At 48.1% G+C, this 23,809-nt stretch overlaps 1 protein-coding gene across 6 annotated transcripts in view; it reads right to left on the bottom strand.

The window, feature by feature from the left end:
* Rgl (Ral guanine nucleotide dissociation stimulator-like) overlaps positions 1-23,809 on the bottom strand; it is a 147,428-nt gene that overhangs the window by 65,522 nt on the left and 58,097 nt on the right. The window contains exon 2 of one of the 6 annotated variants that reach the window (XM_071689513.1): positions 969-1,269. The exons of the other annotated variants lie outside the window; for them this stretch is intronic. Within the exon in view, the coding sequence (XP_071545614.1) occupies positions 969-989 (21 nt within the window). The 5' untranslated portion in view covers positions 990-1,269. The remainder of the gene's footprint in view (positions 1-968; positions 1,270-23,809) is intronic. 6 annotated transcript variants of the gene reach the window in all.

The following is a 23,809-nucleotide window of genomic DNA, read 5'->3' as shown; positions in this document are numbered from 1 at the left end:
GAAAAAAAAAGAAAAAAATGAGGAAGAAAAGGAGATGGATGACAACGAGTGATGGTGGCTGAGGGTAGATGATGGAGGGGAAATGATGACATACACCCTCAGCGAGTCAACCAGCAGGGGGGGAAAAAAATAACGCGAAAAAAAGTAACAATGAACTGCGATCCTTTGCGGAGCAGTAAAGCTGTTCTAAACCTGTTTAAAATCAAACACCCTCAACCCCCAGTGAAAGCTGTGTCACCAGGTATGCATACCAAATCACTTCCCAAGGTGACGGGCCACTATGGCGTTGAGGACAACTTCAAAAGCGAGAGGAGGGAGCGAGCAAGTAAGAGCACGCACCCAGGCAGTCGGCAAGTCACGAGGACCGTGAGATATGTGAAGGCACGGGTAAAAAGGGGAGGGATACTCTATAGTGCCATGCAAAGATGAAGGCATTGTGATGAAGGATTTCTATGCACCACCCGCTCTATATCCATACATACACATCCGCTCTATATCCACACATACACATCCGCTCTATATCTTATCTTCATAATTTCATCTACCGCCCCACATTAAATGATGTGGGGAAGATATTAAAGGCAATCAACAATTTCCACCGCGCATATACCCATTCATGAATAACACACACACACACACACACACCTGTAAGAAACTACACAGCGAGTGAAAAGTCATCTTTGGCAAGGATGTGTCACTGTGAGTACATTTTCACGAAAGATCTCATCACTCCAAAGAATTCCATGTTTCCCTACCACTGAAGGGAGAACTGCCCTGAGCTGCAGGAGCTGCAGGAGCCAGTTTATTTTTCATAGACGTTGGCCCTTGGTTAATTATGAATAAACATTATATATATATATATATATATATATATATATATATATATATATATATATATATATATATATATATATATATATATATATATATCACACCATATCTGACGTGGTGACGTGTTTACAACTCACCTCATCGAAGGTGAACCTCATGTTGGGAGAGCAAAGAGTCCTTTGGCTATGATCTCCAGGTCCTTGGAGGCTGTCTCCTCCTCCATGGCTGCCCAACGTTTCCCTAGGAGGCACGGGCCTAGGTCAGGTCGGGCAGCGGGAGGCCTAGGCCGAGGTTAGCCTCAGGCCGGGTCAGGTCAGGTCAGGTCGGGCGAGCGTCCTCTTGCGGGTGATTGGTTCCTGGACGGCGACAGCTCACCTCAAGCAGTTTATGAACAGTCTCTGACGGTTTATATGTCAATACACATCCTGTATCTTTCGTCTTCGGGTTGAATATAAAGAATTATCTCTATCGACATTAAGACAAGAGAGAGAGAGAAATGTATATACATATATACATGCTCAAGACACACTGGCCATCGTCGAACCCCGGAACGCATGGCTTGGCGAGACGGGTCACTTATACGCCACAACCAGGGACTCGAACCCATCCATACACTACGCAGCTCGGTGCACACAGCGATAAAACCGTTCCCAGGACTAAATATACCACCTATAAATAACCACAACCCCAGTGCCAGTGTAATGTCCATGTAGCTACACATGCGCATGTACAAGAGCCCTCCAGAAGAACACGGGAACATAATGCAGCGACACGAGGCACAAATCTAAAATGTGACGCACACAATCTCGGGAATATGGACGGTATCGCTGGCATTTTCTTTTAAACCTAACCAGGTTTGTGGCGCAAGATGTGTCGACATCATCATCATCCCTCAAGTCCAACTCACGAGCAACGTCCGACTTGCAAAACGTTCAACACAAGGTGGTAATCCGTAACATGGAATTCGTCTGGGAGTATGCAAGATGCGTAATGACTTAGCATTCCACCCTTAAGAAGTGTCAAGATGTTTTTCAGGATGCGTTTGTCATCATCCCCTGGGACCATGAGAGGCGGTGGGGGCCCAAGCCATTGTACATGAGTATGATGAGTGTACGACCCTTGAACATGATGAGTGTACGACCCTTGAACATAATGAATGTACGACCCTTGAGCATGATGAGTGTACGACCCATGAGCATGATGACTTTACGACCCTTGAGCATGATGAATGTACGACCCTTGAGCATGATGAATGTACGACCCCTGAGCATGATGACTTTACGACCCATGAACATGATGACGGTCAGACCATCATACCCAAGGGTCGTGCCGTCGTGCTCATGGGTCGTGCCCAAGGGTCGTAGCATTATGCTCAAGGGTTTAAAAGGACCGTCAGCCAGTTCGCCACTAGTGACAACTACCTCGCTAACTCTAAATGGTTATTAAGGCAACATGACCTTTCGGTCACTCTTACAAGGCAATGTATTTACGAAGACATTACGACATCTTTAACTATACCGCTTCTGTACGCCGGCGCGTCTCTGCTGAAAGGCCATTATGCTAATGCGTCACAGGTTAAGGTTAATGGGTCACAAGTTAAGGTCACTACGCCAGTGCGTCTCAGCTTAAGGCCAGTAAGCCGATGCGTCACAGGTTAAGGCAACCAAGTCAATGCGTCTAAGGTTAAGAGTCGTGCTCCAGTGCGTCACACGTTAAGGTGACGCCGTCACACAGTTACTGGAGGGAGAAGCTCTCCCCCTCTAACACTAACACACACACACACCAGCACCACTGTCTACCCCGACCTCAAAAACACTCTTGACACTTCGAAGACTCTGAGAGCAGCGTTAAGCACTACCCCTGAGTACGACCACTGAGCATTACGGCAGGATCTTTAAGCATGACGACCCGGATCTTAACCAAACCCCTTAAAATTTTAGGTCAGTTATGGAAAAAAGAAAAAAATGGCCATCATGCTTATGGGTCGTACCGCCGTGTCCAGGGGCTCGTACCGTCGTGCTCCAGGATCGTACCGTCGTGTCCAGGGGCTCGTACCGTCGTGCTCCAGGATCGTACCGTCGCACTCAGTCAAGAAGTTGATGGAGTGAGGCTTAATAACCCATGAAACAACGATCATTACAGATGGGGGGGAAAGAATTCGAAAGTCATTGTTTACACCAGCGGGTCTAGCGTTACATACACGTGTTGGCTGGCGATCCTTAGCAATGTGCGCGTGGTACGTGGAGTGAGACTTACACTCGAGATCAAGGACGGACTTGCAATCTAATGGTGGGGGAGAGGAGGGGAGGGAAGGGGGAGGGAGGGAATGTTAGGCCTTTTGGGTGCGTGGCTGAAGTGGAGTGTGACACGTGAGATCAAGGACGGAGACCTACAATGTGGTGATGCTGGGGGGAGAGGAGGAGAGGAGGGAAAGAGGGGATGTTACGCTTGCTGAGTACACAGTGAGTGGAGTGTGACATCTCAAGATAAAAGAGGCACTCGCGCTTTAAGGGGGAGGGGAGGTGGGGGGAGAGAGGAGGGGGACTAAGCTTGATGAGATTACAAGACGGACTTGACCCCTCTGGAGTGGAGGGGCTGACGAGCGCATGATGAAGTGGAGTATGACAACATACATCAGGGGTGGAGGCGGTTCGTTGCTCTGGGGGGTGGTGGTATGGAGGGAGTAAAGATCTACACTACATCTGTTCCTCCCTGTCGTAAACGTTTGCGCAGTCGTCCGTGCACGTGAGAACATTTAATACAAAAATCAAAGAATCTACCGAATCTTTTTTTTCTCTCTCTGCCAACATTTGAGCGTCGCGGCGGCTACCAGCCAAACGCGTCGGTACGCCCGATAAAGACGACGAAGATACAGACAGCCCTTGAAGACGAAGGGGTGCGTCCCTGCGAGAAAGACTGTGTGTGCCCCTTCTGTACGACCTTTCTGAGCACGAAGCTACAAACCTCTTGACTAAGCGCTAGACACGAGCGTGTACAAATAATAACACACGTTTAAATCGTTTAAAGAAAAGGCATTAAAATCGTCTCTTCCAAGACAAGATCTAATTAAAAGTGACCCAATACTTCATACACATTCTTTTTCCCTCTGACAATCCCACAGTAACGACAGTCTACACTGGGCTATAGGAACCACAGATTTCAGTCTCGTAATCTATTTAATCTATCTTTTTTATATATATATATATCTGACTGCAAGTTATCTGTGCAGCCTCAGGCTCAGTGGTGTTGCTAAGCGGAGATAATGGCTTGATGGTGGTGATGATAAGGAGTACAATGTCACTATGGTGTGCTGGAGAGCCGTCTAAACTCACTTCGCTAACACACGTTCGACGCGGCGTTGCCCCCAACACGATACGACAACCGACATTAATCGCATTGTCAGACTTGCATACTTCCGTAGGCTGGCGTCTACACGGGGGAAGAACTGGGGTGGGGATGCATGTCTCCGCATCCTGCAGTTCATAAAAGGGGGGAGGCTGCGGTGGTGAGGCATGTCTCCGCATGCTGTCATATACACAGGAGGAGGCTGGGGTGGTGGTCAGGCATGGGTCTGCATGCTGTAGTATACACAGGGGGAGGCTGGGGTGGTCAAGCATGGGTCTGCATGCTGTAGTATACACAGGGGGAGGCTGGGGTGGGGTGGCCTGGGTCTGCATGCTGTAGTATACACAGGGGGGAGGCTGGGGTGGTCAGGTATGTCTCCGCATGCTGTCATATACACAGGGGGAAGCTGGGGTGGTCAGGCATGGGTCTGCATGCTGTCGTATACACAGGGGGAAGCTGGGGTGGTCAGGCATAGGTCTGCATGCTGTCGTATACACAGGGGGAGGCTGGGGTGGTCAGGCATGGGTCTGCATGCTGTCGTATACACAGGGGGAAGCTGGGGTGGTCAGGCATAGGTCTGCATGCTGTCATATACACAGGGGGAGGCTGGGGTAGGGTGGCACGGGTCTGCATGCTGTCGTATACACAGGGGGAGGCTGGGGTGGGGTGGCAGGTGACACTACTGGTAGCTTCACACGCACATGACGGACAATCGCCACGAGAAGGACGGACGGTCCAGGTGCCCCACACAGTTCGGTCTAGGACCAAACTGTCGTGTTGTTCCCCTGTTGCTGAGTTCCGCTGCCGGTAGACCTACGCGACTCCAATCACTCCAGCGCGTCTACGTGTCAGTGTTTCATGAAAGCCACGCCCGCCACGCCCTCCTATGCTAAGTACGGCCATCTGGCGTCCGGGCGTGACCGAGCCGTCTTGGAGGGCGTGTGTTTTTTCGCAAGGTCTCCTTCGTGGTATACATCGCGCGCCCTCACTTGGCTCCGCATCGACAAGCCTCGCTGCTCCCGCCTGCCACTTCCTCCCGGACCGCTCCACATCATCGTCGCCTCTGTGAAGCTACGCCGTTCGCGCCTGCGCACACCGAACCACTTCCTACAACCCCGAAGTCAAATGTTGACCCACCGGAACCAGTGTCTCTCACTCACCAAACATGTACATTACGCGTTCTTAAACAGCATGTAACAATAACCTGCACACGATACACAAATGATAAATGTATCCTAAAAGACAGACAGTTTGGCAATAGCGACCATAAGACATACAATAAAAAAAAAAAATATTCTAAACCAGACACAGTGCTGGACGCTACTTCTCAAGCAACAAATGTTTCACAATAATAATAACAAAACCAAGAACTTCCCCTTTCTTGTGATATATCCGCTGTCAAATTTATAGTATAATGACCATCTACAAATACCACCTAGATATTCCCGACTTGCTGCTATTCTAGGTAAGGGTGGAAAATACTGTCGACACTATGAGAAAGAAACATCGGGTCGCCATCTACGTCCCTAGCAAAGCGGGATGGTATATAAGGTTATAGATAGATGTTCTTGAACGCAAGACAGACGTCCAGGGGGGCTATGGAATATATATATAAAGCAGCTCATTAAACCCAGGTCAAATCGTCCCTCCAGAGTTTTCCAATACGGCGATTTACAACCACCAAATAGACCATCACCCCCTACAGCCAGTCTCGTGACTCGGCCGGAAGACTGGAGTCTGACAACGAATATGATGAACGCCGGCCACTCCGACGGCATCTGCCGAGGGGCTGATTTCCTTTATCTTTCACTTATATCATAACTCCATCATCCATTTCTTTAGTATTCAGTGTAATTCCTAATGACCCTAAGCCGTGCACCTACCACCAACGTGGGTTGCACCGTGAGTGTGTAAACTCTGCTTGTGTGAGACTGTGTTACTGTTCCTCTTCTGCCACTCTCACCTCACCCAACAACTCCCAAACCACACTCCATGCAGTCACACGTCAAGGTCACGTCGTTCAAAAATACGCAGAAACACACTTCCAAAATAGTAGTATCCCTAGAGCGGAGACAGCGGCCCCGGACTGTGTGAGGTACAGCGACGGAGGTGGAAAATGTACCACGGTACGCAGGAGGTAACCGCTGCTATCGAGGAGGTCAATCGAATATCATAGCGGTATGTTATGACACTCGGCAGGTGGGAAAGGTTGAATCAAATCAAGAGGTGAACAAGTCTCTTGGTAAATCAACACTTTCACAAGACTCGTGTTAATTAAACTATTGAGAGAGACACTTGGGTAGACTTAAACACCCACAATGACTACTTTCCCCCCTTCGTCTCTACACGTATTATGACGATAATTATCATTTCAGTCGTTATGAATGTAAATGAGCCAGTCTGTGTGATTGCATCAATAATGGGCACTTAAAAAAAGAGGTCCTCTTAAGTCCCGCAACAATAAAGTTAAAGTTAAAGAATAGACAGATGTTCATCTAAATCCAGAGTGAGTCAGTGCTTGCTCATATGACAACCACGGAACATAAAAGAACATTTTGGGTGTTCTACCAGATCACTGGAACACTGCACAAGAGGCGGATCCCACCAGTCCACAACAGGACTAGTACTGCCACATACCAGCCTACAGTACACGCGCACGATATAAAGCATAATCCCCACGCGAGAAATTGACCCCACTATCCCAGTACAACAGGACCACCGCACAACCATGATATACATCTTACCAGTACACGAAACAAATGTGAGACACCAGTTCCACCAGTACACAAGACTTCTACCAGTATAGGAAAACGTGTGCTCTAACAGTATACCCAGTACGCCCAGTACAGGGAAGAAACAGTACCCAAGTTCAGACTGTGTGGGCAACAGACCCCATCCAGTACACACACACACACAGACACACACACACACACACACACACACACGAGGAATGGCCACTCTCCCACGCCTCTAAACCGCTGAGTCATTTACAACCTCTTACGAAATGATACATGTTAAACTTTCCTCTGTCTCGATCAACTGGTTCCCATCACGCCCCCTCTGTCCTGCTGACACTCTACGAAAACCACACGTTTCTCTGTCCATTGTGGACGCGCTCAATTCCTCCATGGATTCTGGTGGTGGACAGTCACCGAGGATTTACGTACGAGGCGTCGAGTGAGGGGAAAGTGTCAAATGAGACGAGAGAAACGAGGGTTTCCCCTCACCTCTCCCAGTGAGCACGACGGCAAGACCCCCTCAGGTATGATGACCTGACCTCATGGGTGTCAGGTCGATGATCAGGGACGTCACACCCAAGCGTCGTAACGTCGTGTTCGAAGGACGACACACACACACACACACACACACACACACACACACACACACCACCGTCGTCAATTTACAAACCAACCCACACATTCTGAGAACGATTGTCTGGCACCACCACCATAAACCAGGACAAACTATATTCCGGTCACGGCAGGACATGAACACGCCGCTGTCGTACGTCAAATCAATTCCCAGGAAACTCCTGAAGAAGGAGACAGTACGTACGTGCGTACGTCCACGGCAGGTGAGTCAAGTTCCTGCCTCGGGGAGGGACACACACACACACGCGCGCGCGCGCGCTTAATCACCCCAGGACCACGACCCAACATAAACCACAATCGTCCTAACAACCCACAACCATCCCCACAACCACCCCCGTCATCACAGCCACCAACACACCGACCAAAAAATCCTTTGACCTGACCATCATGGATCAGGTTACTGGTCGTAACGTAGGTGTTCATGATCGTAACGTAGGTGTTCATGATCGTAACGTCGGGGTTCATGATCGTAACGTCGGGGTTCATGATCGTAACGTCGGGTTAATGATCGTAACGTCGGGGTTCATGATCGTAACGTCGGATTAATGATCGTAACGTCGGGGTTCATGATCGTAACGTCGGGGTTAAGGATCGTAACGTCGGGGTTAAGGATCGTAACGTAGGTGTTCATGATCGTAACGTCGGGGTTCATGATCGTAACGTCGGGGTTAAGGATCGTAACGCAGGGGTTCATGATCGTAACGTCGGGTTAATGATCGTAACGTCGGGGTTCATGATCGTAACGTCGGGGTTCATGATCGTAACATCGCGGGTATGAAAAGTAACGTCGTATACAAGGGGTTAAGAATACATGTTACAAACGCCTGTAACACCACATACGGGACTCAAGAACAACAGAAAATCTGCTTGAAGTAAAGAGGACGATTTCCCTTGAAGGACCAGACAGGCAAGAGTACAAAGGACGAAATAAACTCCATGAAACTTTATGGAAGGCTGCCTTCCCCTACCCTCTACATCACATACCATGAAGCAATGGGGAAGAGTTCCCTTCTGACTTCTACGGCGGGATGATAAACGGTGTGTCTCATGGGAACGAGTGAGGAGAGAGGTACTCGCACCTCCACGGACGGGTAACGTATACATATACGACAGGTCTGGAGAGAAGACCAGATGCAGGCCACTTACGTGTGGGACACAAGAGAGTGGTACTTGGTGGGGAGTCTTGGGGGCGTGATACAAGGGGGATCCAGCGAGGGTTGTTGTTGAAGCAGCGATTGTGTTTTGCTGATAACGAAGCAACGTCAACACACGCCCTCAGTGTAAGCTTTAAGATGTGAACAGTCCAGTTATCATAACGTTGTTCAAAGCGGCGATACCATTAAGCGACACCAGTGGCGAGTGTTCACAAACTAAGCATAAGGAGGGTACAGAATGTCTACTGGACACACGACTAAGCCAGCTCCTCTATACACACTACAATGAAAGTCTGGTGAAGGACTCGCCACACATCAAATACAACAAAATATACAAATACTATATATATATATATATATATATATATATATATATATATATATATATATCTTATTATTATTTTTTTTATTATACTTTGTCGCTGTCTCCCGCGTTTGCGAGGTAGCGCAAGGAAACAGACGAAAGAAATGGCCCCCCCCCATACACATGTATATACATACGTCCACACATGCAAATATACATACCTACACAGCTTTCCATGGTTTACCCCAGACGCTTCACATGCCTTGATTCAATCCACTGACAGCACGTCAACCCCGGTATACCACATATAGTATATATATATATATATATATATATATATATATATATATATATATACTACAACGAGGGTATGACAAACTACATATAAAAAGTTACCCAACACAGATACATTATAAATGTACAGTAGTAGTGACTTCGCATGGAGCCCGTGCCGTATGAAGGCTGAACACTAGGAAAGGACAGCCAAGGTATTACTAACAACACTATGGCCAGGAGTAGCCACCGGACATGCCAGCTTTCCCTGAGAATTACCCAAGAATTTACTGAGGCCAGCGGCCCCTTGCTCCCCAGACACCGGAAGGGGTCGCCGACAGCGGCGATACCGTGGGATTTTGTGGTGCTTTGTATGTTAGGATCAATGTCCTAAAAAAAAATAAATAAAACCGGGGCATGAATTATATATAACTTGGCCAGGACGCAGTGTGGAGACCATGCCAACACCCCTTGAATACGAAGGTACGGCTCTTGAACACGAAGGTACGACCCTTGAACTCTAAGGTACGGCCCTTGAACACGATGGTACGACCCTTGAACTCGAAGGTAAGGCCCATGAACACGAAGGTACGACCCGTGATCACGAAGGTACGACCCTTGAACATGAAGGTACGACCCTTGAACATGAAGGTACGACCCTTGAACACGAAGGTACGACCCTTGATCACGAAGGTACGACCCTTGATCACGAAGGTACGACCCTTGAACATGAAGGTACGACTCTTGAACACGAAGGTCCGACCCTTGAAAACCTTTGATGTACCTGATCTTTAATGGTTTGGTCAAACGCCAGGCAACCAAACCTTAGGTTCGCACCCTTGTGCTCAAAGGGTTGTACCATCTTACCCACTGGTTGTACCGTCGTAATTAAGGGTTGTACCATCGTGCTCAAGGTTCATACCGTTGTGCTTAAGGGTTGCTCCATCGTGTTCACTGGTCGTACCTTCGTGATAAAGGGGTGTACCATCGCGTTCAAGGTGTCGTACCGTCGAGCTGAAGAAGTTCACCCATACGCGTTCTCAAACGTCTGCCTTAACCTCTGGATTCGAACCCCAACCCTTGCTTCCAAGTTAATTCGCGAGTCCTGACTGATGAATGTATTCCTCGCGAACCCACACCAGGACACCGGACGTGCGTCGCGGGCTGCGGTGGGAGGCCGCGCTATGAGCTCATTAGTTCCCCATCGCGATAAGGACGACGCGGTGGCGCGGGTGCGCTGCTGCGGTCGCAGTGTGGGCTGAGGACAATGTGCTGGCTGAGGTCGCAGTGTGGGCTGACAATGTGCTGGCTGAGGTCGCAGTGTGGGCTGACAATGTGCTGGCCGAGGACAATGTGCTGGCTGAGGTCGCAGTGTGGGCTGACAATGTGCTGGCCGAGGACAATGTGCTGGCTGAGGTCGCAGTGTGGGCTGAGGACGATGTGCTGGATGAAGTCGCTGTGTGGGCTGAGGACAATGTGCTGCCTGAGGACGCAGTGTGGGCTGAGGACAATGTGCTGGCTGAGGTCGCAGTGTGGGCTGAGGTCACTATGTGGGGCTGAGGATAAATGCGTAGGCCGGTCACGGTGTTGGGGCCTCTGAAGACAGATGACACCCTCCTCGCTGAGGCAAACCCATGGCACATTTGACCTGTCCACCGAACCCTCGCCAACTCCAGCGCCATCGCACGGCGCTCTTCACCCCCCCCCCCCCCCTTTGAAACGCCATCCCGGGCCAGGTTTACGACGTAATGACGCGTGACTGCCGGGGGAAGGGGGGCAGACGGCTCCTGCTTCGGCTAATTGAGCATCTTCGGGAAGGGGATCGTCTCCGGCGCGTCGAGTGCGTCCATCGAGAGGGCCTTTGCGCGCGCGCGCGTGTGTGTGTGTGTGTGTGTGTGTGTGTGTGTGCGACTTCGTGACGCAACCAAATGCCATTCAGGAGCGCCAGCCATTGTGACGAGACGCGGCTCATGCCGGAAGTGGACGAGGACGAAGGAGAACAGGAGAGAGAGAGAGAGAGAGAGAGAGAGAGAGAGAGAGAGAGAGAGAGAGAGAGAGAGAGTCTGAGTAATGCACCCCGTCCTCACCAGATGTCACTGTTGGTCACAGACATCTGTTCCACGAAACGTGTCGTACCATTTCAAGGCTTCTAAAACTGTATCGACCAACCTAATTCGCATGAGTGTGAGTGTGTGTGTGTGTGTGTGTGTGTGTGTGTGTGTGTGTGTGTGTGTGTGTGTGCAAATAATGAATTATACCACTTAAAGTCCAATACAGCCAGCATTAGACAAGGTTTATACATCAAGAATACACAATACTACCGTATGATACCAAAAATTACAAATCTCGTTTGATGCATTCGATATATATATATATATATATATATATATATATATATATATATATATATATATATATATATATATATATATATATATATATATATATATCAAGATAAGACCCCTAACAAGCACGGTGATGAGAATGAACAGACACATCACGCGTCATGTGTCATGACTGATCATCATGCAAGAGACGGGTCGAGATCAGGCACACTCGGCCCACCAAATGTCTTCCACGGAACGACAACCAGTCACACCCACCTCACCCTCCCTACGGAGACACACCTGCACAACTGCAGCACGGAGACATGGACGAATGACACCGACCAAACAATGGTCTCTATAAAAAAGAAAACGAAACATACAGGATGATCAAACTAAGTATACAAATCAAGACGAGAAAATCGTCTCCACACACACAACCACACACACAAAGAGAGAGATGTGTTCCTCCTCTCCATTATAACCTGAGTAGTCATCCTGTTATTTACATTGTATGCTTTCATAAGGACCTCCATCACGCCTTCCCCTATGACCTCTTCCCTCCTCCCCCTCCCATATCGTCATGACGAGCCAAGGGATGGTCATGAGGTCACGGCATGCCAGGCAGACAGGCAGGTGAGGCGTCCAGTTGGAATCAGAACGCCATAATATTGGAGTTCCTCTCTGCCGGGGATGAGGGAGAGGAAGAGGGGGAATGGCAGCAGGAAGGACCCTCTCACTCGCTGTTAAAATACACAATTAACGGGTGCGGCCTTTGCCATGAGCACACCAGGGGGAGGAGGGACAAGTTTTATTAACGATTAACCCCATCGCCAGAATCCAAGGGGCGTGGGTCAGGCACATGCACCTCTGGAGCAGGACGGTACGGCCCAGACGTACGATGGCCTTGCCTCACGGGAGTACTCGGGAAGGAGAGATAACAAGAAGACCTGATGGTCCGCAATGAGAATACCTGACCTTTACGAGGCCGTAAGCCGTGCTCAAGGGTTGTACCCTCCATGCTCAAAGGTCGTGCAGTCATACTCAAAGGGGTTAACTGGTTTGTGGGGCAAAGAACTATACTAATCAACCTGGATGCGCCGATGCGACCCAAACGTCATCTTATAACAATCATCAAAGGTGACTGCCTGGCACGGAAATACAATGAAAGTAATCCCCACCTAATTATGTAGCCAGGAGGTCGATTGCGGCAACGTATCACATGCAATAATAGGTTGTTGTTTAATAAGCCAACGGCCACAGGATAATCATGTGACGCAGCTACTTGCCGAGTTATTACATTGTCTCGCCAACAAAGGGGGAGCACATAAACACCCAACTGATCAGATATCACAGTAATAACGTATACAGGAGGGGCAGAAAACCAACACTGAGGCGGAAGGCAAGTTGGCTTCAGTTCTGGGGTCAGATTGGGGAGAGCTGACGAGTCGGATTGCTTTGAACTCGGCTCTGTGAAGGAAGTGTGGCGTCAGGAACCTCCCCAGATGTAAGAGAAGTACCCCATACGAGAACGAATCGTGTGAATTGAGAAAAAGAATTTTCGCCATCAGAACAGGAATCGCAGTTTCTTAAAAGACTTAGCTATCTGTGCACAGTGACGATTCTAAGATAAGTCAGACGTTACGGTGATACCGCGAATGCTCATCGCATTGTCTGGCGACATTTCAGAATCCTCGATGGAGATGAGAAAGTTTAAGAGGCATTTGAGAGAGAGGGGAAAAAGAGGAAGAAATTAGGTTTCACAGGCATTAAACTAGACTGGGATGCGACTGGCTCTCTAAGGTATCCTGTACAAACCTGAGTTTAGAGGGTAGTTGTGACGACGATGCGTGATGTAGATCGAGCCAGGGAAAATGGGTCAGATATGAAAGAAGTGGAGAGAGGAATGCGACGGTGGGGGGGTTCGTCATCGTCAAGACTTCTGACTCCACGAACAGCAACACGGTTATCGAACGTGCATCTTGCTCCTGCCTCTTACGAAACGACGAGAGACGAGAGATGTCTGATAACAGACTGTCTCCTGACCTGCGGAAGAACAAGACACTTTCACTCCACTCAGTCACCGCTCCCTCGCGACAGACATCTCCAGCACTGCTGTACGACCCTTGAGCACGACGGTACGACCCCTGGGTGAGACAGCTTGGCCTACAACCTTAGCTTGATGGGTTCACGTCTCCTTGTACCCATCACGACGAGACGGGTGCTTCCACAGACCTTCGAACAAGTAGGAGGAGAGAGACTTTGTCCCACATTAGGTTTTTGAGACCTTCCTTGCTCCTCCTCTCCCTCCAACCTTCCTGCGACAGATATGATGTAGATACCCGGGCTGGCGTGCGTCTGCTAGCCGATATGTACGCTGGCAAATACGAATCCTGCTAGATATGTTTGTAGGCGAGCAATTTTGCTGGGAATTATGTGTGTCCTGACCGATACGAGTGCTGACGGACAGGTGTCAGGCGGATGCTTGTGCTAGCGAATAATTCCGCCAGCGGATATGTTTGCTGGTGGATACTTCTGCTAGCGAATAATTCCGCCATCGGATATGCTTGCTGGTGGATACTTCTGCTAGCGGATAATTCAGCTAGTGGATATGTTTCCGAGTGGATACTTCTCCTTGCGGATACGTCTGCCACCAGCTTTACCCTGGATCATACTGACGACTAGAGGGACGTTCCAAACGTTACAACCAAAAAGGCGTTCTATGGAAACAAGAATGGGCGGAAATACTGTATGAAAAATATATATATATATTAAGTTTCATGGCCAAAAGTTAAATTTTCCTTAAGTTACGCACCAGGTCGAGTTTCAGGTTTAGGGGTCTCGTGCCACTCAATCATTCATACGCTGGGGCAACAACTGTATTGAGGTTCATGAATACCTGATCGAGGGGGAGTTCAAGTTAGGACCGAAGTTATAGTGCTGGATGAACTGCACCTCCCAACAACGGACGGACGAACGGACGCACACAGCGCTCGCTACGCAGGCCACACACACACACACACACACACACACACACACACACACACACACACACATACAAGAAAAAAATAGAATGGAGAGAGAACTTGTTTCAATTACAATCGCTGTAAACAGAAAAAAACAGCCACTTTAAACACCTGTTTTCTCAAGCGTAATCAAGAAGCCCAACACACACCCACACACACACACACACACACACACACACCAGACAGACACGTTTTGCTCCGGGGTCATTACGTCCTTCCGGACCAGTGGCACATTTTTGCAGGTTATTACCATCAGCATCACGGAATTACCCGGAACAGGCCGGATAAGAGAGAGGTCCACGGAGAAAAGCTTCCGGGATGCTGGGCGGTGAAACTCTTAAGATCTATAAAAAGAATAATGACAGAAGATGGATGGTCACAGTGCGAGGTTTCAAGTGCACACAGGCGACCGTACGTGGCACACTTCACCATGATGAAGGGGTGTAGGGTCGTGCCGTCGCTCCCAAGGGTCGTAGCGTCGTGTTCAAGGGTCTTATCGTCGTGCTTAAGGGTCGTACCGTCGCTCTCAAGGGTAGTAGCGTCGTTCTCAAGGGTCGTAACGTCGTGCTCAAGGGTCTTATCGTCGTGCTCAAGGGTCGTAGCGTCGTGCTTAAGGGACCTACGAACTCAGGTTCACCCCAGCTGTACGCCTGAAGACGTAGTCTTTCCCTACGGTTCCCCAGACGTGCTCCTCCATCATCCCGGACCCCAACCATAACCTGCCAGTTCCCAAGTCCACTACACACCTCTCTACGGCCCTAGGAACTCCCTTCAGCCGCTCCAGGAAGCCAACCACGCCCACTGGACAAGACCACACAGGCCTGAGAGAAGTGCGGTGATGCTGTGTGCATGTCCCATACACGATGGTAAGTCTCGACGGACCTCGTCCTGGAAAGCTTCCCTCCCTGTTGGTCATCGCACTATCTTGACCTATGACTCACCAGGACCAGGAACGGGTCCACGCCGCGTTCCTTCGCTCGAGGGAAGCGGAAGGGCACTTGTGCCATGAACGTGTAAAATACGCGTCTATAAATGCAACAACTATACTGCAAAAAAAAAAAAAAAAAGGCAATGAATGACAAGTTATATGCACTATTACCACACTAAAAGAATATATATACGAGTTCGGGAGAGGAAGGATAAGAGAAACAATGATAAATACGAGGGAAAATATATGGTTTAGAAGGATAAAGATTCCAGAGAAGTATGGGAAGATGACCAAGGGAGCAGAAGTCAATAATAATATCTACGACATGGTTAAGTTCATCAAAACTGGTATCAAAAACCTCTATTATCAACCCTCCCTTCGTGACTGCCTTAAGGAAGGAAAACACCGAGTCATTCATCTGTAAACACTTATCTCTTTCTTTTAACTGTATAGCGTACGCCACAACCCGTTCAGTAGAACACCCTCGTAGCCCGGTCATAAACGCGACTCTACTGGAGGCCACGCGAAGGACCACACCGGTTCCCTGTAGAACCAGTAGCCACGCGAAGGACCACAACGGTTCCCCGTAGCCCCAGTAGCCACGCGATGGATCACAACGGTCCTCCGTAGCCCCAGTGGCCACGCGATGGACCACACCGCTTCCCCGTAGCCCGTGGCCAAGCGATGGACCACAACGGTTCCCCGTAGCCCCAGTGGCCACGCGGTGGACCACAATGGTTCCCCGCAGCCCCAGTGGCCACGCGATGGACCACACCGGTTCCCCGTAGCACCAGGGGCCACACGTCCTGCACACAGGGTTGGGTTTCCCTCCTGGTCATATACACCTACCGGCACAGGGTAAATAACATTAGGGTGTGCAGCACACGATGGAACCACCAGAATCTCGCAATTCTCACGCAGACCTTCTCTCCTAATGGCTTAAAAGTAACCGTGACCTTTGACCTCCTGACCTCCCCCCCCCCCTTCAGATGGACAGGTTCCTTGGCTTGTCCCTCCCAAAATGACCACTCATCATAAAGTCACGTGAAGCATAAAGTCCAGAGGTTTATCACCATATGCAAACGAGTTCTGGCGGACGAATGGACGGAGTATGAAATTCAAGGTTTTTTTTTCCCCTCTAGTTCCATAAGCAAACAATCCAGTTGGTCTCCTCAGGGCGTGGAGTTCACACATCACGCTTACCGGACAGCCAGAGCATTATTTACTAAATCGTTATCTTAAGAACGCTAATGAAACCGATGTCACTGAGTTCCAGGTTTGTGGAGCAGGCCAACCCGAAGTTCAGTGAAGGTAAAGCACTGTAAAGTAATTCTATGCAGAGGAAGCGAATGAGCTGACACTTAATCGCGTGGACAGACAGAGACAGAAAGACGGAATACACGTTCATAAGAACATAGCCCTGGAGAGAGAGAGAGAGAGAGAGAGAGAGAGAGAGAGAGAGAGAGAGAGAGAGAGAGAGAGAGAGAGAGAGAGAGAGAGAGGCAGGGATGCTCAAAACATAAGCCTTACCATTATACGCCACGACATACGGCCGGGCTGGAATGCCTTCATGGTTTTCCCCACACTAAACCTTCATTCCCTTGGATTTAGTTTGTACATCTTGCCTCTTGTTTTGTTCGTTCCAGCAAAGAAATTATTTTCCAGATATTCAAAACATTCTACTTCCGTGTACTTCAGGAGAGTGTCGTACTATGGAAAGCTTTAAGCAACAGCACTTCACCAGGAGCTAAGGTTATCCCAAATGATCCAGCTACACACCTCTGGATTCAGTTTCGAAGGTCAAGCTACCTGGAACCCACTTGCCAACGGTCAACCTACCTAGGGTCCACAAATAAACCTGCCTGGAACCCACAAATAAACCAGCCCGGAATCCACGAATTAACCTGCCTGGAACCCATCGACAACCTCACTGTAGCCCTTCGTCCACCTTCCTGGAACCAACACGTCAACCTGCCTGGAACCCATCGACAACCTCCCTGGAGCCCTTCGTCCACCTTCCTGGAACCCGATAGTCAAATTACCTAAAACCCAACGATACCCTCCCTGGGGGCCTCAGTCCACCCTCCTAGACAGGCGCCCTGCCTCGTCTGAACATCCGGCGCCTGCCAAACTTTCCATCCAACGGCTCCACCTCTCCCGGCGCCAGCTGACGGTCACACTCCCCCTGGAACGACCATCTCCACCATGACATATGGCATGACTCCAGACTTCCAGACGACTACGTGAGAAAGAAAGAAAAGCCAAACCTTGGGACTGCTGGCCTGAACGAAGTCACCACTGGTAATATTTCTAACCAATTTGTCAGTGGTTAAATGATGTATAACCAGCGGCACTGATTCCCTGGACGCACAAAAGTGTCGGAAAGCTGCCAAGCATCAAAAAGGGAGGGACTGTCACCACACACCCTCCACCAGTCTGTGCGGAAGCCGCATTTGCGTTTAACCTGCTCTTCATTTCATCACCCCCCCCTCTCTCTCTCTCTCTCTCTCTCTCTCTCTCTCTCTCTCTCTCTCTCTATCTATCTATCTATCTCTATCTCGCAGGAGAAACAACATTAAAGCAAAGCAAGAATGAAAAAAAAAAACAATAATCCACTCACACGAAGAGAAACAGAGAACTCTGTAATCTCTCAAAATTACATAACCCTCATCTAAAATAAGAAATTCATATCATCTACTCATACGTCAGCCACATACATAACTTGTGGTAATGCTTGTTCACCAGACAGCCGGACGATATACATACCAATAATCTATACAGCATACCAAATGGTGTAAAGTAGGAAATACATGTACATGTATGTACCACTCATGCATATAGATGTTCAGCAGAAGGGATGTAACTCCTCAGCTGTCTATCAAGGATGAAGGATCCTTTTTTTTCATGAATAAAAAGAAATTCTTTAATGCAAGAATTGGCCACACAGGCTACTGACTCGAGGGCAACCTAAGACTATTAATCAAAGAAACTGAAGACCTAAAGGCGTTATGTGCTGGATGTCGAAATGACTGTCATCAAGAGAGGAATTTGACGGCACACGTCAACCTTTAACACAAACGAATACAGGAAAAATCACGAGGAAAACATCACACAAAGAAATACATTGACATAAACAGGAAAAGAATGAAAATAATACCAGTAAAACAGGAAAACAGACACATCCATTTACACAAATCTTCACATATTCACACACAGCCACATCAAACCCACATATTCATACAAACACAGACAGACGAAGGAGAAAAACTGGCCCAGACAGATGAATGGGACGCTGCAGGTTGGGCGATGTGAGAGTGAAAGCCGTGGTGGTGGCCGCTATCGCCCACCCCCAGGGTATGAAGCTTTCTCCCCCTCCGTTTTCTCCTGGTTCATGACCACCCCCCACCCCTCTCATCTGTACCTACTACACGTCTACAGTGTCTTGCTTATTGCTGATGCCACACCTGTAGCTCTGGTACACCTACGGTGTCATGTCGAGTCCTGGTGCCACACCTGTGGATGGGGTACACCTACAGCGTCTAGTCTAGTGCTCATACCACGCCAGTAAATACAGTACAACCACAGTGGATTGTCTCAGGCTCATCCCACTCCAACATATACTATTTGCAGACACCTGGAGCGCTTTCTCTTACGCCCACGTTTCACAATCACGTCGTCTGATGCTAGTCTATAATAACTTGCAAGAGCTGACTTTTTTTAATCACTTCGTTCACCGTCCCAGATGTCTTGCCCCGAGATATCCCCCCGTCGTAAGCGAAAAATCTGCGTCATGAAGTATATGAATTGGCTTCGTAACCAGATTGCCCTTCATGGCGTGGGTAAGATTTGACAGACACTCAACAAACTTGAGAGTGTATGCCGCCAGACGTGCGCTCAGACACTCAAGCCTAATGAGGACTTCTATTCATCTTTTCCACATTATTCTCTCTCTCTCTCTCTCTCTCTCTCTCTCTCTCTCTCTCTATATATATATATATATATATATATATATATATATATATATATATATATATATATATATATATATATATATATATATAATGTATACAAAGCAGACAGTTATTTCACGAAGGAATGCAAGTCCCGTTCACTTATAACCACAACGGTACGACCCTTGGATGAGATGACCTGACCCTACTTAAGGGCCAGGGTATCATACCGAAGGGTGGTCCGGTAATGGTTAGAACCTAACCAGCTCAGCAAGCCACTTGCTACATGCCAACATCAAGATATATGGGCAGCACTTGCATCTCGGCCTCCTGTCTACCATCTCAGCCACCTCCCTACCGTCTCGACCTTCTCTCTAACCTGTCAGCCTCCTGTCGAACTCCCATTCCATAGTCAAACAGCTACAGAGACAGAAGATGATGAGGCCCGGTGGCACTCCTGGAAAAGTTGATGGCACCTCACATTCCTTACTTCGATGCCTCCTCTCGCCTAGACACAGACGCCGCCACAAATATGACACAGGATCACCAGCTTATTCTACAGATCGAATGTATGAAGTCTCCCTTCTCCGCTGACCCTTGAGGAGAGACCGAGCTCCAGGTGTTGAGGGGAGTGAGTGGAGGAAGAGACAAGGCTGATATAAGAGGAAAGTTGAATGGGGTTAAATCCATCGAGGCATTAAGTGAAATATCATTAACAACCCCACCCCCAACCCCCGCAAAACACAGAGGTACACTAGGGAGGCCAAAGAGGTAAATACATTAGGCTATGAGGCAAGACTAACCCCCTTATAAAACACATGGGTAGCCTACGAAGGTCGAAGGGGGGTAAATCCATCAAGCCATGAGGCAAAATTAACCCCTAATAAAACAAGAGGCGTATCCCTGGCCTTCTGCAGGACCACCCCTTTACGTAAGGAACCAAACTGCATAACAAAGCCATCCCTGCCGCTCCGGCCTGGTCCGCGGCCTTCCCTACTCTCCCACGTCTGATGGGCTAGATAGGCCTGCCTCTTGCCCCTCCGACCCCCCCAGAACTGGTAAGGAGAGTCATGCTAGGTAGTCCCTGGCTCCGGCGGCTCCTACAGAACCGGTGCTGACGGTGAGGAGCGCCTGGGAGGTTGTGCGTCAACAGCACATTAACTTTTCACTTTCGTGGAGTCCATGAGGCGCTGAAGAACATGGGAGGCCTAGAGAAACGCTCTCTCTCTCTCTCTCTCTCTCTCTCTCTCTCTCTCTCTCTCTCTCTCTCTCTCTCTCTCTCTCCTCGGCTTCAATGGTCTAGACAGGGTGCGGCCCGTAGCTAGAGGGCAAAGCCCACACCAAGGGGTCGGTGATGGTAAACTCTACCTTATGAATGGTCAACGGCAGGGCAGCGAAATTACGAGGTATGCACTACACATGGTAATGGGTAAGGGGCGGCTGTTGGGATACATTCTTCAACGGATGAATGGAGAGGAGGAGGATCCCCTGGAAAGTGTATTACACCAAATGAATGGCGAGGGATATCAGTTGGGAAAGGCCAAACTAAATTGAACGATGAGGAAGATCAGTTGGGAAGTATCTTGATTAAGGCCTAACTAACAAGTACATTACACCCGTTCACTGCTGACTGGTTCAGTCTAGAGGCGATATACATCTAAGGAAAGGCGAGGGAGGTGAATGGGAAGGAGGAAAGAAGAGATGAGAGGTTCACCTTATCGAGAGACCGGAACACCTACCCCATACTCAAGGATAATAATCCGGGTTATAGCTTTGACTACACGATAACTAGATAAAGAAAAAAAAAATACACGAATATATGTTGCTGTGAGATAACACCTCACCGTATGTCAATTTGTTAATACGATATAATCTATTCCAAGAACTCTGTTGGAAATTTTTCATGGAAAAACAAAAAACATCAAGAGCCAGACAAAATATCGAAGTCCAGTCAAACTGGGATCAAGACAGCGCTCACAGTTAATATGCCACAGTCTTGCTGTACCAAGGAAATCGAAGTCTGACTGGATTATTCTATCAAATGTGCCTTCGCCAGATCTATGTGTCCTTCATATGTTTTTGCCATTCACTTCGTCTGTCTGCCTGCTTGTCAATATCATGACTAATATTTTTCTTTTAATATTTCACGTACGATACAATAACAATGCCCTGTGTATGTTTGTCTAGCACCATTTAAAACCTTTTTTCAATATATGTGTGCCGGTATATATATATATATATATATATATATATATATATATATATATATATACTTTTCTATTTCCTACAAGAATTAGTTCTTAACGTCCTTCGTCATCCGCGTTGCAATACATGGACACGGACGGTAACGAAAAAGAATTAAACGAATAACAGTGCTTTGTCCTTAGTCAACAGTGGGAGGGCGGAGGCAGAGGGCAAGTTACCTGACCCTTGCCTACTAACCCACTTCAGGGAACCAGCGTGGGCCTTGTTGCTGACTGAGCCTGTGAGGTTTACACCCTTGTGAGGCCAGAATCAAGTGAAGCTGAACCCCGAATACAAAGAACCCCATCAATATCTCAGCAACTATAAAAATGTACAATTTCATATATATATATATATATATATATATATATATATATATATATATATATATATATATATATATATATACTACCGCAGAAACACAGACGTACAAGCCCACACACAAACACACGCACGAACGTACACGCGTGTACACAGATACATACACGCGTACTAACACGCATACAAAAATACAAGCACTAAACAAGACGCAGCCAGGCTCTTGCAAACATGCAAGCGCACGGCACGCACATGCGCCTACAATGGAAGCCCATGTGCATAGCTGTCTGAAACAATGGTGACACACACACACACACACATATACCGTCAAGAGCTTCTAGCCAGGTATGTTAAACACACATCACTACCTTCCTGACACAGCATAAACACCGGGAGTGTGTGACCTCGTCAAACACAGGGGGGGCGGTACTGATGACGTCACTATCAGCGACCGGAAGACAAACAGTGTTGCAAGTTTCCTTAACATGACCACAATAACTTGACATGAACTAATTGCATCAAAATACGGCCAACATGTACTCTCACCCACATGCAACCACAAGCACAAATAATAACCTGAAGATCGATTTTATAAACAATTTACGGAAATACATCTAGATGCATCTGGGGGGCCATAGGTAAATAAGCATTAAATACATTTCTCCCCCCGTATAGATTGCAATAGGTGCAGCGCTGCGCTCCAGGCATGTCACCTCACAACGGACTTGTTATCGTGAGCCGTCAAGTCTCACAATGAGGCAACAACACACAACAAACCCCGACGCTGAAAAGATAACACGAACCTTCGGGGAAATTCCACCCGCCTTATTGCTGCCTGGCAACTCACATAAACGTTCCTCCTCCATACCAACCGTCAACGTGTTTTACTACAGATCCATAACTTGTTAGTCTTTTCTTTTTTTTCTTTTTTTTGCTTCCTTGGGCGTCTCGCCCATAACCTTGACCTGTCACTGACTCGCGATCAGACGCCAGTTCCCACGTCAGGTAACGGGAGTTTGCAAAAATAAACTAGGTTTATAAATGGCGAAGTTGGCGCTCGTCTCCTGCAACGGGCGGCCGGGAGCCAGCCAGCCACCCAGCCTGCGCCGACCTGATCAATAAGGCACCAAGACACGCGCCAAAAACTGTGATAGGTTCCAGGGTGTGACGTCACGTTCCATGGTATGACGGCACGTTCTGAAATCAGGGCCTGCGAGTTTCTGCAGGAACCGTTTCAGGACATGTAAGGAGCCCCAGGTGACTGGAAAGAAATTCAACAATACCCTGCATATATATATATATATATATATATATATATATATATATATATATATATATATATATATATATATATATATTGTCGCCCGTGATAATGGGTCAAGGACATACGTGATTCAAGTTACGACGAGTCATGTAAAGAGGAGACTCGCGTCAACATGAGTCACAGCATTTGAGTCAGCTAAGCATGTATTACAGACGAGTCACTCCATAAGAGTCACGAAAACAGGTGATTCATATAACAAGTTGAATCACACAAGCAGGTGAATTTTTTTTTCATGGCTGGTGAGATGGAATCATCGAGTAAATAACTTATGATGACTATACATACTTACTTCCTGTAGCCAGGAGTCCTTTATGAGGCTCCTGCAACACCCAAGGAGCTGGCCACGTCCACCGGTTTGAACCAGATGCCACAATGTTTTGTGATGTCGGGGTGGCGACGGAAATGAATGAAGGCAGC

This window comes from Panulirus ornatus, chromosome 47 (genome assembly GCF_036320965.1).
Source record: "Panulirus ornatus isolate Po-2019 chromosome 47, ASM3632096v1, whole genome shotgun sequence".
NCBI classification, from domain to species: Eukaryota; Metazoa; Arthropoda; class Malacostraca; order Decapoda; family Palinuridae; genus Panulirus; species Panulirus ornatus.
The sequence above is the reverse complement of the archived record's forward strand: the minus strand, read 5'-3'. Positions and strand labels throughout refer to the sequence as shown.